At 51.1% G+C, this 16,369-nt stretch overlaps 2 protein-coding genes across 2 annotated transcripts; both read left to right on the top strand.

The window, feature by feature from the left end:
* The first annotated feature begins 8,145 nt into the window (after positions 1–8,145).
* LOC133234168 (myeloid-associated differentiation marker-like) lies at positions 8,146–9,910 on the top strand. Its single transcript, XM_061394393.1, has one exon. The coding sequence runs from the start codon at positions 8,381–8,383 to the stop codon at positions 9,317–9,319; it is 939 nt and encodes a 312-aa protein (XP_061250377.1). The 5' UTR covers positions 8,146–8,380; the 3' UTR covers positions 9,320–9,910.
* Positions 9,911–13,682: 3,772 nt separating this feature from the next.
* Positions 13,683–16,021, top strand: LOC133234166 (myeloid-associated differentiation marker-like). Its single transcript, XM_061394392.1, has one exon. It carries the CDS (start codon positions 13,914–13,916, stop codon positions 14,883–14,885), a length of 972 nt encoding a protein of 323 aa, XP_061250376.1. The 5' UTR covers positions 13,683–13,913; the 3' UTR covers positions 14,886–16,021.
* Positions 16,022–16,369: the final 348 nt, after the last annotated feature.

Genomic DNA, 16,369 nt, shown 5'->3' with positions numbered 1-16,369 from the left:
ACTGGTTCGATTCCTATGGCGGGAAGATCCCCTGGAGAAGGGATAGGCTATCCACACCAGTACTCTTGGAGCAGATTTATGCAGATCGCACATACTGCAACTAGGACCCAGCCTAGCCACATACATAAATAAAAATATATGCTTTTGAAAAAGAGAAACAAGTGATTAGCCACTGGAGTCACTGATCTACAATCCACCCTGGAAGGAATTCAGAGTGAAAATCAGGATAAAGTACTTTGTGATCTGGGACAAGTGTGAGAACCAGACCTCAGAGAGTTAGATATTTTCAGGAGAATTTTTATATGAGCCCAGTTTCTTGCATCTTCCAATATTCGGAAAAGCACTAAAACCATTACCCAAGATATCTGGTCCTCATGAAGAGTGGTAACCTATACCAAGCTGTGGGTCCCCAAATCACATACATCCTGCCCTCCTTCTTACTTCTCCAGGACAGGTCTCAGAGCTTCCTGAGAGACTGTCTCCCCAGATATACTCATCCGGTTGGCTCCAATAAAACTTTATTTCTTTCTTAAGTTGACTATTGATTAATTTTTCATTGACAAACACATTGATACACCCAAGTTTTTGCACAGGAGTATCATATTCTTATATTTCCTGAATCAAATGGAACACAGCCCTGGGATCTCACTTCCCAGGAGAATGGAAATGCCTCTCTGCTTTAATAAAAGAATCGCCCAGGGTGGGCTCACCTGAGGGGCTCACTGTCCAAGCCTCATGGTTCATGAAGGCGGCTGTTCCATCCCCCCTGCTGGGGGGTTAAGTGTCATTTGTCACAATTCCAAGGCGGTCCAGTCCCTCACTGTGGATCTCAAAAGAGAGTGTAAAGGTCCTCTGCTTAGTCCAACCCTCTCGTCATAGAGGAGGAGCAGCTGGACCCCAGGTAGGGGCAGGGCTTGTCCAGAGTCAGCCTGCGTGTGGCAGAGTCAGAGTCAGGACCAGGTGTCCTGTCCCCAGGCAGGCTGTCTGTCCACAGCCCCACGCTGCCTGTGACAAATGTGGCAGCAGCATCCTCCAGGCTGGGATTCTGCCCCGTCCACCCTCATTCTGCATAAACCTGCTCCGTCCCCCTGAGGAGGGCACTCACTGCTGCTGAGTCAGTTTCCTCATCTGCTAGATGGGGCAGGGGTGCCAGAGACCCCTGGTCCTTCCCAATGCCGCCTTTCCCTGATCTTTTCTGCTGGGAGTACAAAGGGACTGATCTGAAATAGTAGAAGAGGAAATGGAAACCCAGACTGAGAAAGAGGTAGATTGGGGTCCACAGTCACATGTGGTCCTGCCTCCAGTCAAGTGGCCCCAGAGCCCTGGTCTGGTCTCCCTGGAGATGAACCATGAGTTGGATGGAGAGCAGAGCCCAAGAGATCTGGTTTCTGGTTTCAGTTCTGCCACAGGATAACTCATGAGCATGGATGAGTTTCGTCACTGATCTGAGCTTCAGTCTCCCATTTATAAAATAGGAAAATGAGGCTAAAATCATGGTTTTTAAGCTGTCCTCTGGAGACCTTGGTTTCTAGTGAGATGGTGGGGTTGCAAGTAGGGTGTTGGCCCACCCCGCATTTTCTCGAACCAGAGCAATCTGGCTTGAATCAAACTCCCACTCAAGATCTCATTTGAAAATAAGATTGGAAAGATTGGAAGTGATTCATATGCTCATCTTTAGGATGGTGGTTAATAAACTATTGTGTAGACAGAAGAAGGAATACTAAACAGTATGAAAAAATGAGGATGCTCTCAAATAATGATAAGGAAATATCTCCAGTATATACAGAGTAAACACAGTAAGATGTATAGTATGTTATTTTAAAATGTATAATAGGGAGAGAAATACAAATAAAAATAAAGATATCTATATAATTGGTTTGCTTCAAGAAACACAGAAAGGACCCCCATGAGTTCAGTGGAGCAGATGCCTGCTCTTAATCAGGAAGAGGAATGGAAGAGAGAGTAGATGGAGCCACAGGCAGAAGTGAGGTTTCTCAATATATGGCTTTTAAAAGAATATTTTTATTTTGAACCATGTAAATATATTACCTTTTCAAGAAAATAAAATTTAAGTTTGAAAACTATACCAACTGGAGAAGAAGGGTCAGGGGAGGGATAGTTGGCAGATGGTTTCCATGTTCCCTGCAATTCTGATGGACAGTCTGGGGGAGGAGCTGAGAGATGCCCACACAAGCCTGTCTCCAAAGGCAGAGGGAAGGGAGGTGCCTTGGGTCCAGGGGCTGGAGAGGGGGAGCTGTGGCCCCCAAGCTTACCTGCTATGACAAGGACTCCCCCAGCCCTTTAGCACACACAGTTGATGGAGAAGCCCCATGGTGCCCAAGCCTCAGGCCCTACCCTTGCTCCCTGCCTGGCCTGGGCTCTCTGTCTCCCGAGGCAGTGGCCAGAGGCTCCCTCCTCAGCCGGCCAGCCAGAGCCTCCTCCAGGCAGTGTGACTCCAGCTGACGCCCCCACTCCCCAAGACTGTGGCTTGAGCCGCATCCAGAACGGAGCCCAGGGCACAGATGTTCCCATTCTCTGGCTCTGGAGCAGCTTCTTGGAATAATCATGGAGCTAGCCTTCCCTAATTTACCTTTGAGTGGAGAGAAGAGGATTTCTTCTCTCCTGGGGCATCAGGCACCTGGTTATCTGCCCTGGGAACCAGTCCAGGATGCCAATCCTGGTCCTTGTCTGTGCGTTTGTCTTCTGTCTCAAGGTGGGTGTAGGGAGGCAGATGAGCTGAGGAGAAGGCAGTGTCTAATGTCTCCACGCTCTCTCTGGCATTTTCTGGCTGGCTGGTCAACAGGAAGTGGTCTGGCTGAGATGAGGGCACTGCTGCAGGACCTCTGCTTGGAGCACTGCAGTTAGACCAGGACAGACAGGAGCCCGGAGATTATTCCTGGACCCAAGAGAAGAGGGAAGGGGCTCAGCCGTTCCTGAGGTTCTAGTACCTGCTGAGTTTTGCAGGAAGCCAGACTTGAACTCCAGGCTCTGACGAGGAGCAACTGTGTAACCTGGAGCAAAAGATATAATGTAGTTTTGGGGCCTCAGTTCAACATCTATAAAATGGGGATGACAATAAATATATCTCTGAAGATGAAATAGAGATAAGTCAAGTAGTCAGAGTGCTGTTGCTGCAGAAATGGCTACTCCATTCCTCCTGGGTCTAAGATACAATGCCAAATCCAGGGAGAGTTTAAGATCTTGAACCACGTATCTAGGCTCAAATCCCAGCTCTGCCACTTCCTATCTGTGTGATCTTGGCCAGTTGACCTTTCTGTGGCTGTGAAAATGGGGACACAGAGTGCATAGTTCAGGGGCTGCTGGGAGGAACAAATGAATCCACAGCAGAGCTCGACCTGCAGTGAGCACAACACGTGTGACCTCTTGTAACTGTTGTGTCCACCGCAGCCCCGCTGCAGCCCAAGTCCTCAGGGCCCTTTGTCAGCTGACAGAACCTGTGAGCTGTAATCTGAGGTCTCTTTTGGAGCCAGGCTGGGCTGGTGAGATTCTTTTCTGAATCTGCTTCTCACCAGGGGTTGGGTGTTGATGATGGGAGCTCTGTTCAAGCCTACCTCCTCACCCCCAGTCCAACCAGCATCTGTTTCCATAAATCCCTCCAGTGCTTTGTCTGGAAGAAGAGTGAGCTTCCTCAGGCAACAAAGTTCTCAGAAACCATCCATCTGGGCAGCTCACAGAGTGGGGCTCCCTCTGGGCATCCTCCCCTCCCTACATTGACCCTGACAAACCTTAGGACAAATGACACCCTCTCAGCACTACAGCCAAGGAAAGGCACTCCCCTGGTCCCAGCTGCAGTCTGCCTGTCCCTCGGGCTCCCAGCTGCCCACTGCTGCCCGCAGCACGTCATCCCTCAGGTCACCAGGTGACGGCAGTGGTCCATGTCCCTGCTGAGCCAGGGCCAGCTGCCCATCAGCCCAGACCACTGCCCCCAGTAACACTCTCGCTGCTAGTCTGGGATCACTCCTTATGCTAATCCCTAAGAAGAAAGAGTTTGTGTTTCTTCCTGGTGCTTCAGGCGGAAGGAGGGATTCCAGAATATTCTGTTCCTGGACCCTGCAGAGGCTGGCAGAGACCCAGATCCCTCCATCATCTCAACCTCTGCCCCCCACCACAGGACCCTGGCACGCCTGCTTTCTCCTCTTGCCGCTCCACAAACTGGTTTTAAGCTTTGTTCTTGGTGTCAAGAAGTTGTTCCTTATAGGCATGTAAGGAAACAGGGTTCTGTGTCATCAAGCAAATAGGGGGACAGAGTCCCCAGTCCATTTGTAGGAAGCTGTTATTTTTTTGTTGAAACAGGCCTGATATGTTATGTGTATAGTATTATGACCTATTATAAAATAGAATGCAAAACTCTACATTCAGCTTCAAGTAAACTCTGAGGCTTCAAACATAAACACTACAATATAGATGCACCAGGTAGAGCATTTGCCTCTTTCACGCATGACTATATTCCCAGCACTGAACTAGGCTGACACAGCAGTATTTGTTGAATGAATATGACTTTATACTATAGGTTTATGAATATTACCTTACAGCCTCACGATCCAGGTTGAACCTCCTGACCAGGTTACATTCTGTTCTTTCTAACTTTAGTGGAAATGACCTTTTCTGGTCATCCTTGGTTTTCTCATCTCCTGTGTCCTGACCTCCTCTCCCCATTTTCCTTCTTCTGATCCATCAGGACCTGAGACTCCTTCCTTCTCTGCCCACCACCCCCCTGCCCCTGCCAAGGTGCTGACTCCACAGCACACAGCCCTCTGTGTAGCTGTTCACACCCTGGGTCTCCGGAGGGGCCTTGTTGCCAAAGCAAGTCTGTCCCTCTGGTACATGTGTGATGGGTTTGGGGATGGGGGTGGGTAGCTAAGCATTGGGTCCTCTTTCTTTTTGTACAGTGTGTTTCCCATTAAAGTTAAAAAAAACAAAAAACAAAGTCTCTGGAGGTCAGTAATTTCCAGTGGGTGGGAGTCTTGAAGCAGAGTCCCTGGGTCCCTAGGCCCCAGCTGGTGGTTGGCCCCGTCTGACATTGGCTCCAGAATTCTTCCAAGCTTACTGAAAACCCACTGCCTACAGAAGCCATCTTAAAGGAAGCCAAGGCTAAATGCCTCCCCATCCCAACTACTCTCTGGGGAATCGAAGCAGGAGCAGGTGAAGAAATCAGAAAGTACCTAGGTCTTAAAGGGGCCCTTCCAGCCCTTGGATGCTGCTGCTGCTGCTGCTAAAGCATTTCAGTCGTGTCCGACTCTGCGACCCCAAAGACGGCAGTCCACCAGGCTGCCCCGTCCCTGGGATTCTACAGACAAGAACACTGGAGTGGGTTGCCATTTCCTTCTCCAATGCATGAAAGTGAAAAGTGAAAGAGAAGTCGCTCTTTGGATGCCTCTCTTTAAAGGTGTGTGCTTTGTGCATACTGACTGTATGGTTGTGTGTGTGTGTCAGTGGGCATGCATACATTAAGACCAGCAGCCCTTTAAATAACTGGCAAAGTCATCTCAAGCCTTTCCCCTCTTGTCCGTAGCCACAGAGCCTCAGAGCCCAGCATCCTGGCGTCACCAGGGCCAGAGGAGCCAGGCAAGCAGAGCTCTGGGGGAGGGAAGGGGAAGGCCCCCTCTGCTGCCCCTCACTCCTGTACTGGGATGAAGTGTGTGATCTTCACCCAGAGGCAGGTTGGATGGAGGGGAAGGGCTCCCAGGAGGTGGTCCCTGTGGCAGGAAAAATCTTAAGAAGCAATAAAATAAAATTCGTATTTTAAGACAAGAAAAATTTATTTGGCCAAATACATCTAAAGCTGGGTGAAAAAGTTAAACAGATTTCTTTCTTGCAGGACTTCTTAGGACTAAAAGAGATCTATAGCAGCAAGTGATTCCCAGACTTGTATAATAGGGAACTGTTTTTTTCCATGGAACATCCTGGACTAGTATTCCATGGGATACTCTTTGGGAACCATCAGTCACATCCCCCTCCCCCTAGACTGGTTCAACAGCTTGACTGGAAAGGCTCTAACAACATCACCTCCCACAGTGGGCCATCTTATTTTGCAGCAGCTTTCATTCCTTAAGGGGTGCAAAGTCCACTTGCCCTGCTCTCTGGACTTGCACAGAGAATTTCAGTCTCTGCTCAGCTGGAGAGTTCTCCGAAAAGTCCTCAAGAGTCCTTGGCTCTCCTCTGCTCACCTGCTCTAGACAGAATGTCTTTGCATTGATTCAGGTGCTCGTTCAGGGCAGGAATTGGGTTTTGCTGTGGGATCTGCAGTGCCTGGCACACAGTGAACACACAGTAAGTAGTTGTTTAGAAGAGAAAGGCATAGAGCCTCCCTGGGTGGCTCACACAACCACAACAGTGCCTCCATCTCCAGAACTTCCACATTCCTGGCTGCTTCGTTGTCAAGCCATGGCCTTCCCTAGGGTTTATTATTAGCAAAGGACACAGGGCCTCTGATGGCAGGAAGCTGGCTGGGGCTCAGGGTGTTGGCCCTTCAGCCCTGGGGGCCTCTCAGCAAATAGTCCCTTGGAAACAGGGCAGCGGTCCCTGAGGAGGGGCGGACTGGGAGGGGCCTCACTCCCCCACACACTGGACCCTGGAGGAGGCCCTGTGTGAGCAGGACTGCAGCCCTGGCTGGCGGGACTGTCTTGGGCAGGTGACCTGAGCAATTCCATGGTCTCCACGTCCCTGCCACTCTGGCCACGTGTCCCTGTCAGAGCCCTGAAACCTCTTGAGGCCCTGTTTTCCTGTGTCAGTTCCAGTCCAGGCCCCTCCTCCATGGGAAGGTTGGCTCCATGCCTGCCTCCCTTCTGGGTCAGAAGACCCCTACTGGGCTGCCTTAGGGCCACTGGGACTCTGGAATCCTCCTACTGCCCCCCTACCCCTCCGCCATCATCTCCACTCTGCCCTCCCCAACCCCAGTCCCAGGAACATTCTCAGGACTGTCTCCTCCCAGGGGTCCTGCAGGGGCCTCCTCTTTCAGCTCCTGCCCTGAAAGGGGGTGATCATCCGTCCATCCCCACCCCCTCCCTGGATACCCTGAAAGGCCCCCATCAGCATCAGACACAGCATCCTTGTTCATTTCCAATCCGTTCTTCCAGCTTGGAAGCTGCTAACCAGTCTCCCAGGCCAGGAAAATCCTCACTCAAGTAAGACTACTTTCTAAATTGTTGTGGCCTCTTACATGGATGGCAGCTTTGAAGCTAAAAAAAATCAAACATGATATCAACTTATTCTGTGGTTCCTCATGACGCCACCCCAGAGTCATGCTGGGTGAGGGTCTCCTTTCCCCAGTGGGGAAGAGTCACATGTGAAGGCAAAATTGGGGGGTGGAATTTAGAACACTTCCTACTTCCCACGTCATCTTGTCCTCACGGCGTTGCTCTGACCCCATGGCTCCTCGTTGTTCACCCCTGAAACTGCCCTCCTCCGGGTGGGGCTGTGTCCCTCAGATGGCAGCTCCTTCTAGTGATGCTGCAGGGAGGAGAGGCCGGGACACGTGTGTCTGCAGCTTGCTATGGGAGGAGGCCGAGGACTGTGAGGTGGATCCTGGGCCTCCTACCCATGGACCCTGCCGACATGTGGGCTGTAGAGCAAAGTGTTCAAACCCACAGCTTTAGGTGTGTTTTCTGAGTTCCCTCTTCCTGGTCATGCATGCCACCTAAGGTGAAGGCATGTGATTCCTTGAGCCTTAGTTTTCTCATCTATAAAATGGGGTTAGCAGTATAATCCACAGTCTCTTTTCTGAAACCCTTGGGCCAGATATCCTCCAGAATTCAGAATTTTTCAGTTTCAGACAAGTGACATGGTACATCCATTCTATATGACATAACATCCCACTGGGGTCTAGAAGTCCCTTGTAATCAAATACATTAGTGTTTCTACAACTGCAATTTTGAGCACTCATAATACATAAAATAAATGAAGATCATGAATTATCCCAAATCTGTTCAGGTCAAATTTGCTACCAAATGAATTTTTAAACATTCTTGTTCAGTTTTCAGAGGCTTGAAGGTTTGGGGTTGCAGATAAGGACCATCCTATGTTGCGTCTCTATAGATAATTGGATGCAGCACAAAGAGATGAAAAAAAATGTTCATGGTTGAGGCCTGACCCAACCCAACTGTGAGGTTTGGGATAAGACAAGTCTCCTGACAAGGCCAAGGGTGATGGGTGGAGAGAACCATTTGGAGTGGCTATTCTGTTACCCAAGTGTGTGAGCCTTCCAACTCTACAGATCCTGAGCCTCAGCCCTCATGGGGCCCTGAGCCTTTTCCAGGCGTCTGACTCAATCCACCTCCGGAACTGGATCTTTCTCTGGTGGGTCCTCAGGGAAGACCACTGCTGTACTGGTGATCGTGACCTGCTGGACCATCACAACACCATGTCCACCCAGTCGACATCCCCAAGTGGTGACGCCAAGTTCAATGTGTGCCGCTTCCTCCGCCTGCCGCAGCTCTGCTCCACCTGCGTGGCCTTCTCGCTTGTGGCCGACATGGGCACTCTGAGAGGCGCCATAGGAAACTGGTCCATGTCCTTCTGGTGTGTCTGTTTCGCCATGACCTTCATCATTGCCTTAGTTGAGTGTTGCAGGCACCCGTCCAGCTTTCCTTTCTTCTGGTACAACATCTCTGTCACTTATGCCTGCTACGCTGCCCTCATCTGCCTCTCGGCCTCCATCATCTACTCCATCACCTGTGTCCACTTCATGCCTTATGGTCCTAACTGGGACCGGGCCATTGCCGCCACTGCTTTCTCCTGCATCGCGTCTATGCTATATGTCATAGAAGTGGCCGGGATGAGGGCTTGGTATGAGCTGAAGGAGATCTTCTTCTATGTGCACACCATGAGAGCCCTGCTGAAGGTGCTGGAGACCTTCGTGGCCGGTGTCATCTTTGCCTTCCTCAGCAACACCTCCCTGTACCTGCACCAGCCGGCCCTGGAGTGGTGTGTGGCCGTGTACTCCATCTGCTTCATCCTGGCAGCTGTGGTCCTCCTGCTGGACCTGGCTGAATGGAAATACATGCTGCCTGGGCCCTTCTCCATTTTCCAGCTAGTGCTCAGCCTGCTCTCCGTCCTCCTCTATATCAGTGCTCTGGTCCTCTGGCCGCTTTACCAGTTCAGCGAGGAGCTCGGCGGGCAGCCCCAGAGGCCCAGTGATGGGGACTGCAGGGACGAGCTCACCTACGACATGTGCGCCTGGGACCAGCGCCTGGCTGTGGCCGTCCTGACAGCCGCCAACCTGCTGGTTTACGTGGCCGACCTGGGGTACTGGGCCCGCCAGGTGTCTGTAGGGACTGAGGACCAGCCCAGGGACTCCTGATCCTCTGCTCACAGGAGGTATCCTCACCGAACTCTGACATCCTCTGATGCCCTCTTCCTGGCCCCCTCTCTCCCTCCTCACATCCTTCCCCACGCATCTCGCTCTCTTTTCTGTTCCCTTCCCTCCTGCTGCTCTGTCTCCTTCCTGGTTTCCTTGGTTGTTCAATTTCTGTTTTGTCTCTTTCTCTTGCTTCTCTCATTTTGCCTTCATTTTCTGCTTTTTGGCCCTTTTCTGATCATCCTTAGTTTTCTTGTCTCCTGTGTCCTGATCACCTCTCCCCATTTTCCTTCTTCTGATCTATCAGGACCTGAGACTCCTTCCTTCTCTGCCCACAGCCTCTTCCCCCCTCCTAAGGTGCTGACTCCACAGCACACAGCCCTCTGTGCAGCTGTTCACACCCTGGGCCTCCGGAGGGGCCTTGTAGCCAAAGCAAGTCTGTCCCTCTGGTATATGTATGATGGGTTTGGGGATGGGGGTGGGTAGCTAGGCATTGGGTCCTCTTTCTTTGTGTACAGTATGTCTCTCATTTAAGTTAAAAAAAAAGTCTCTGGAGGTCAGTAATTTCCAGTGGGTGGGAGTCTTGAAGCAGAGTCCCTGGGTCCCTAGGCCCCAGCTGGTGGTTGGCCCTATCTGACATTTGCCCTAGAATTTTTCCGAGCTTATTGAAAACCCACTGCCTACAGAAGCCATCTTAAAGGAAGCAAAGGCTGAATGCCTCCCTATCCCAACTACTCTCTGGGGAATCAAAGCAGGAGCTGCCGAAGAACCCCAGGGTCTTGAAGACAGCTGTCTGCAGTGTTGGTGAGGGGCAGCGATGTGGCCCTCCTGCCTCAGTGATCAAAAGTGCAGGTCCTGCCTCTGCAGGGAGAAGAGCATGGCCCTGCCAGCCTTAAAGCTGATATTAGCCTGCCTGGGATCATTTGTTTTCTTTTTCTGGTCAGGAGGACAAAATTGACTGAATGGACCTGTTCTTAAAGGTGAAATTTCTTTTCTATTTTTCTGGGGAAGGTGGGTTGACTGAGTGGGGATTTCAGCTGCTGCAGTCAAGTGAATTGCAGTACTTGAGTGTGTGTGCGCACACGTGTCAGTGGCTTTTTGCCACTGCGTTCTGCTTTTCTGAGACTCAGGCATAAAGTGACCTATATAAATGTAGAATAAAATATGCATGGTTTCTTTTAATTACCTGGAGTTTCCAATCCCCATCAGCCCCTGCTGTCAACCATAGAAATCTTGTCCTTTCTTCCACAGCCACAATGTTCTTTTTTATTTATTTTTTTCTAATTTTAAAAACCTCAAAGATAAAATAAACAAAATGAAAATGAAACCAACAAAATCCACAGGTCCTAATTGCCCAAACTTGACTAGAAATCAGAAAAAGCCTAGGTCTTAAAGGGGCTCTGCCAGCCCTTGGATGCTGCTGTTGCTAAGTCGCTTCAGTCGTGTCCAACTCTGTGTGACCCCATAGACGGCAGCCCACCAGGCTCCCCCATCCCTGGGATTCTCCAGGCAAGAACACTGGAGTGGGTTGCCATTTCTTCTCCAATGCATGAAAGTGAAAAGTGAAAGGGAAGTTGCTCTTTGGATGCCTCTCTTTAAAGGCGTGTGCTTTGTGCATACTGACTGTGTGTGGTTGTGTGTGTGTCAGTGGGCATGCATACATTAAGACCAGCAGCCCTTTAAATAACTGGCAAAGTCATCTCAAGCCTTCTTCCTCTCTCATTCTCAGCCACAAAGCCTCAGAGCCCAGCATCCTAGAGTCACCAGGGCCAGAGGAGCCAGGCAAGCAGAGCTCTGCGGGAGGGGAGAGGAAGGACCTCTGCTGCCCCTCACTCCTATACTGGGATGAAGTGTGTGATCTTCACCCAGAGGTGGGTTGGATGGAGGGGAAGGGCTCTCAGGAGGTGGTCCCTGTGGCAGGAAAAATCTTAAGAAGCCATAAAATAAAATTCGTATTTTAAGACAAGAAAATTTATTTGGCCAAATACACCTAAAGCTGGGTTAAAAAGTTAAACAGATTTCTTTCCTGCAGGACTTCTTAGGACTAAAAGAGATCTATAGCAGTAAGTGATTCCCAGACTTATGTGACCAGGGAACTGTTTTTTTCCATGGAACATCCTGGACTAGTATTCCATGGGATACTCTTTGGGAACCATCAGTCACATCCCCCTCCCCCTAGACTGGTTCAACAGCTTGACTGGAAAGGCTCTAACAACATCACCTCCCACAGTGGGCCATCTTATTTTGCAGCAGCTTTCGTTCCTTAGGGGGTGCAAAGTCCACTTGCCCTGCTCTCTGGACTTGCACAGAGAATTTCAGTCTCTGCTCAGCTGGAGAGTTCTCCGAAAAGTCCTCAAGAGTCCTTGGCTCTCCTCTGCTCACCTGCTCTAGACAGAATGTCTTTGCATTGATTCAGGTGCTCGTTCAGGGCAGGAATTGGGTTTTGCTGTGGGATCTGCAGTGCCTGGCACACAGTGAACACACAGTAAGTAGTTGTTTAGAAGAGAAAGGCATAGAGCCTCCCTGGGTGGCTCACACAACCACAGCAGTGCCTCCATCTCCAGAACTTCCACATTCCTGGCTGCTTCGTTGTCAAGCCATGGCCTTCCCTAGGGTTTATTATTAGCAAAGGAGACAAGGCCCCTGATGGCAGGAAGCTGGCTGGGGCTCAGGGTGCTGGCCCTTCAGCCCTGGGGGCCTCTCAGCAAATAGTCCCTTGGAAACAGGGCAGCTGTCCCTGAGAAGGGGGCAGGCTGGGAGGGGCCTCACTCCCCCACACACTGGACCCTGGAGGAGCCCCTGTGTGAGCAGGACGGCAGCCCTGGCTGGTGGGACTGTCTTGGGCGGTGATTGGGCAATTCCATGGTCTCCAGGGTCCTTGCCACTCTGGCCACGTGTCCCTGTCATAGCCCTGAAACCCTTTCACGCCCCTGTTCTCCTGTCTCAGTTCCAGTCCAGGCCCCTCCTCCATGGGAAGGTTGGCTCCATGCCTGTCTCCCTTCTGGGTCAGAAGACCCCTACTGGGCTGCCTCAGGGCCACTGGGACTCTGGGATCCCACCCCACCCCTGTCATCCCCACTCTGCCCCCCTGACCCCCACCCCTCTCCCAGGAGCATCCTCAGGGTTGTCTCCTCCTAGGGGTCCAGCAGGGGCCTCCTCTTCCAGCCCCTGCCCTTAAAAAGGGCCCATCATCTGTCCATCCCCATCCCCTCCCTGGATACCCTGAAAGCCTCCACCTCAGCCTCAGACACAGCATGCTTCTTCATTTCCAATCCCTTTTCCCAGCTTGGAAGCTGCTAACCAGTCTCCCAGGCCAGAAAATCCTCACTCAGGTAGGACTACTTTCTAGATGTTTTTGGACTCTTATCTGGATGGCAGCTTTGAAGCTAAAAAATCAAACATGATGTCAATTTATTCTGTGGTTCCTCATGACGCCACCCTAGAGTCATGCTGGGTTGGAGGCTCCCTGCCCCAGTGGGGGAGAGTCACATGTTAAGGCAAAATTGAGGGGCGGAATTTAGAACACTTCCTACTTCCCACGTCATCTTGTCCCCACGGCCTTGCTCTCAAGCCATGGCTCCTCCCTGTTCACCCCTGAAGCTTCTCTCCTCAGAATGGGACTGTGCCCCTCAGATGGCAGGTCCTTCTAGTGATGCTGCAGGGAGGAGAGGCCGGGACACGTGTGTCTTCAGCTTGCTATGGGAGGAGGCCAAGGGCCTTGAAGGTGGGTCCTGGGTCTCAGAGCCCCGAGCTTTGGTCCTGGCCTCCTCCCCATGGACCCTGCCGACATGTGGGCTGTAGAGCAAAGTGTTCAAACCCACAGCTTTAGCTGTGTTTTCTGAGTTCCCTCTTCCTGGTCATGCATGCCACCTAAGGTGAAGGCATGTGATTTCTTTAGCCTTAGTTTTCTCATCTATATAATGGGGTTAGCAGTATAATCCACAGTCTCTTTTCTGAAACCCTTGGGTCAGATATCCTTCAGAATTCAGAATTTTTCAGTTTCAGACAAGTGACCTGGTGCATCTATTCTATATGACATAACATCCCACTGGGGTCTAGAAGTCCCTTGTAATCAAATACATTAGTGTTTCTACAACTGCAATTTTGAGCACTCATAATACATAAAATAAATGAAAATCATAAATTATCCCAGATATGTTCCGATCAAATTTGCTACCAAATGAATTTTTAAACATTCTTGTTCAGTTTTCAGAGGCTTGAAGGTTTGGGGTTGCAGATAAGGACCATCCTACTTTGCGTCTCTATAGATAATGGCACGCAGCACAAAGAGATATAAAAAGTGTTCATGGTTGAGGCCGGACCCAGCCCAGCTGTGAGGTTTGGGATAAGACAAGTCTGTGACAAGGCCACGGGTGATGGGTGGGGAGAACCATTCTGGAGTGGCTGTGCTGTTACCTGAGTGTCTGAGCCATTGGTTCCAACTCCAAAGATCCTGAGCCTCAGCCGTCACAGGGCCCTGAACCTTTTCCAGGCGTCTGACTTAATCCACCTCCAAAACTGGATCTTTCTCTGGTGGGTCCTCAGGGAAGACCACTGCTGTACTGGTGACCGTGACCTGCCTTACAGTCATGACACCATGTCCACCCGGCGGACATCCCCAAGCAATGAAGGCATCCTCTGGGTGTTCTGGCTCCTCCGCTTGCCGCAGCTCTGCTCCACCTGCGTGGCCTTCTCTCTTGTGGCCGACATGGGCACTCTGAGAGGGGCCATAGGAAACTGGTCCATGTCCTTCTGGTGTGTCTGTTTCGCCATGACCTTCATCATTACCATAGTTGAGTGTTGCAGGCACCCGTCCAGCTTTCCTTTCTTCTGGTACAACATCTCTGTCACCTACACCTGCTACGCTGCCCTCATCTGCCTCTCGGCCTCCATCATCTACTCCATCACCTATGTCCAGTTCGTGCATTATGGTCCTTATAGGGACCGGGCCATCGCTGCCACTGCTTTCTCCTGCATCGCATCTGTGCTGTATGTCATAGAAGTGGCCGGGATATGGGACTGTTATGAGCTCAAGGAGATCGTCTTCTATGTGCACACCACGCGATCCCTGTTGAAGGTGCTGGAGACTTTCGTAGCTGGTGTCATCTTTGCCTTCCTCAGCAACACCTCCCTGTACCTGCACCAGCCGGCCCTGGAGTGGTGTGTGGCCGTGTACTCCATCTGCTTCATCCTGGCAGCTGTGGTCCTCCTGCTGGACCTGGCTGAATGGAAATACATGCTGCCTGGGCCCTTCTCCATTTTCCAGCTAGTGCTCAGCCTGCTCTCTGTCCTCCTCTACATCAGTGCTCTGGTCCTCTGGCCGCTCTACCAGTTCATCGAGGAGCTCGGCGGGCAGCCCCAGAGGTCCAGTGATGAGGACTGCATGGACGAGCTCACCCACTACATGTGTGCCTGGGACCAGCGCCTGGCTGTGGCCGTCCTGACAGCCATCAACCTGCTGATTTACGTGGCCGACCTGGGGTACTGGGCCCACCAGGTGTCTGTAGGGACTGAGGACCAGCCCAGGGACTCACAGGAGGTATCCTCACAGAACTCTGACATCCTCTGATGCCCTCTTCCTGGCCCCCTCTCTCCCTCCTCACATCCTTCCCCATGCATCTCGCTCTCTTTTCTGTTCCCTTCCCTCCTGCTGCTCTGTCTCCTTCCTGGTTTCCTTGGTTGTTCAATTTCTGTTTTGTCTCTTTCTCTTGCTTCTCTCATTTTGCCTTCATTTTCTGCTTTTTGGCCCTTTTCTGATTGTCCTTAGTTTTCTTGTATCCTGTGTCCTGACCACCTCTCCCCATTTTCCTTCTTCTGATCCATCAGGATCTCAGACTCCTTCCTTCTCTGCCCACGACCTCCTAAGATGCTGACTCCACAGCACACAGCCCTCTGTGCAGCTGTTCACACCCTGGGCCTCCGGAGGGGCCTCATTGCCAAAGTGTGTCTGTCCCCCTGGCAGTGCCTTACTGGTGTGGCTGGGAGAGTTTAGGGGGTGTGGGCAGGTAGGAAGGGATTGGGCTTTTTTTCTCCCAGTGGAGCAACTGTACAGTGCACCTCCCCTTTAAGTTAAAAAAAACCTCTGAAGGTCAATAATCTCTAGTGGGCGAGATTCTTGCATGAGATACTCTGGGTTCCTGGGCCCCACTTGGTGCTCAGTCCTCCAAGAGATTGGCTCCAGAATTTTTGCAGGCTCACTAAACATCCGTCGCTTAGAGGGCATCTTAGAGGAAGTCAGGGGTAAATGCCTTCCATCCCAACTACTCTCTGGGGAAAAAAAAAAAAAAAGCTGGTGAAGAACCCCAGGGTCTTAAAGACACCTGTCTGCAGTGTTTGTGAGGGGCAGTGATGTGGTCCCCCTGACTCAGTGATCAAAACAGCAGATCCTGCCTCTGCAGGGAGAAGAGCATGGACACTGCCAACCTGTCTGAGTGTTTTGTTTTGTTTTTCCTTTTCTTCCTTCTGTTCTGTGGGCCAAAAATTACTGAGTGACTCTGTTCTTTAAGAGAAAGTGTCAAATTTTCTTGGGCGGGTGGTTTGTAGGGGGTGGGGGTTGCTGCTTCCATTGTGAAAGGAACTGTATTGTTGGGTGTGAGGGGACACATACGTGTGTTTTTCTGTGTTGGTTGCTTTTTGATGTTGCTTCCTGCTTCTCTGGGACTCAGGCATAATTTGCACTATATAAATGTGCACAATTTAAAAAGATTTTCTGGAGCCTCTTGTTCCTATCAGCACTGCTGTCAATCATGCTGCTGCTAAGTTGCTTTCGTCGTGTCCAACTCTGTGCGACCCCAAAGATGGCAGCCCACCAGGCTCCCCCGTCCCTGGGATTCTCCAGGCAAGAACACTGGAGTGGGTTGCCATTTCCTTCTCCAATTTATGAAAGTGAAAAGTGAAAGTGAAGTCTCTCAGTCGTGTCCGACTCTTTGCGACCCCATGGACTGCAGCCTACCAGGCTCCTCTGTCCACTGCAGCCTACCAGGCTCCTCTGTCCATGGGATTTTCCAGGCAAGAGTACTGGAGTGGGGTGCCATTGCCTTCTCTGCTGTCAAT

Source organism: Bos javanicus, chromosome 21 (genome assembly GCF_032452875.1).
Source record: "Bos javanicus breed banteng chromosome 21, ARS-OSU_banteng_1.0, whole genome shotgun sequence".
NCBI classification, from domain to species: domain Eukaryota; kingdom Metazoa; phylum Chordata; class Mammalia; order Artiodactyla; family Bovidae; genus Bos; species Bos javanicus.
Note: the sequence above shows the minus strand (reverse complement) of the source record. Positions and strands in the feature narration are given on the sequence as shown.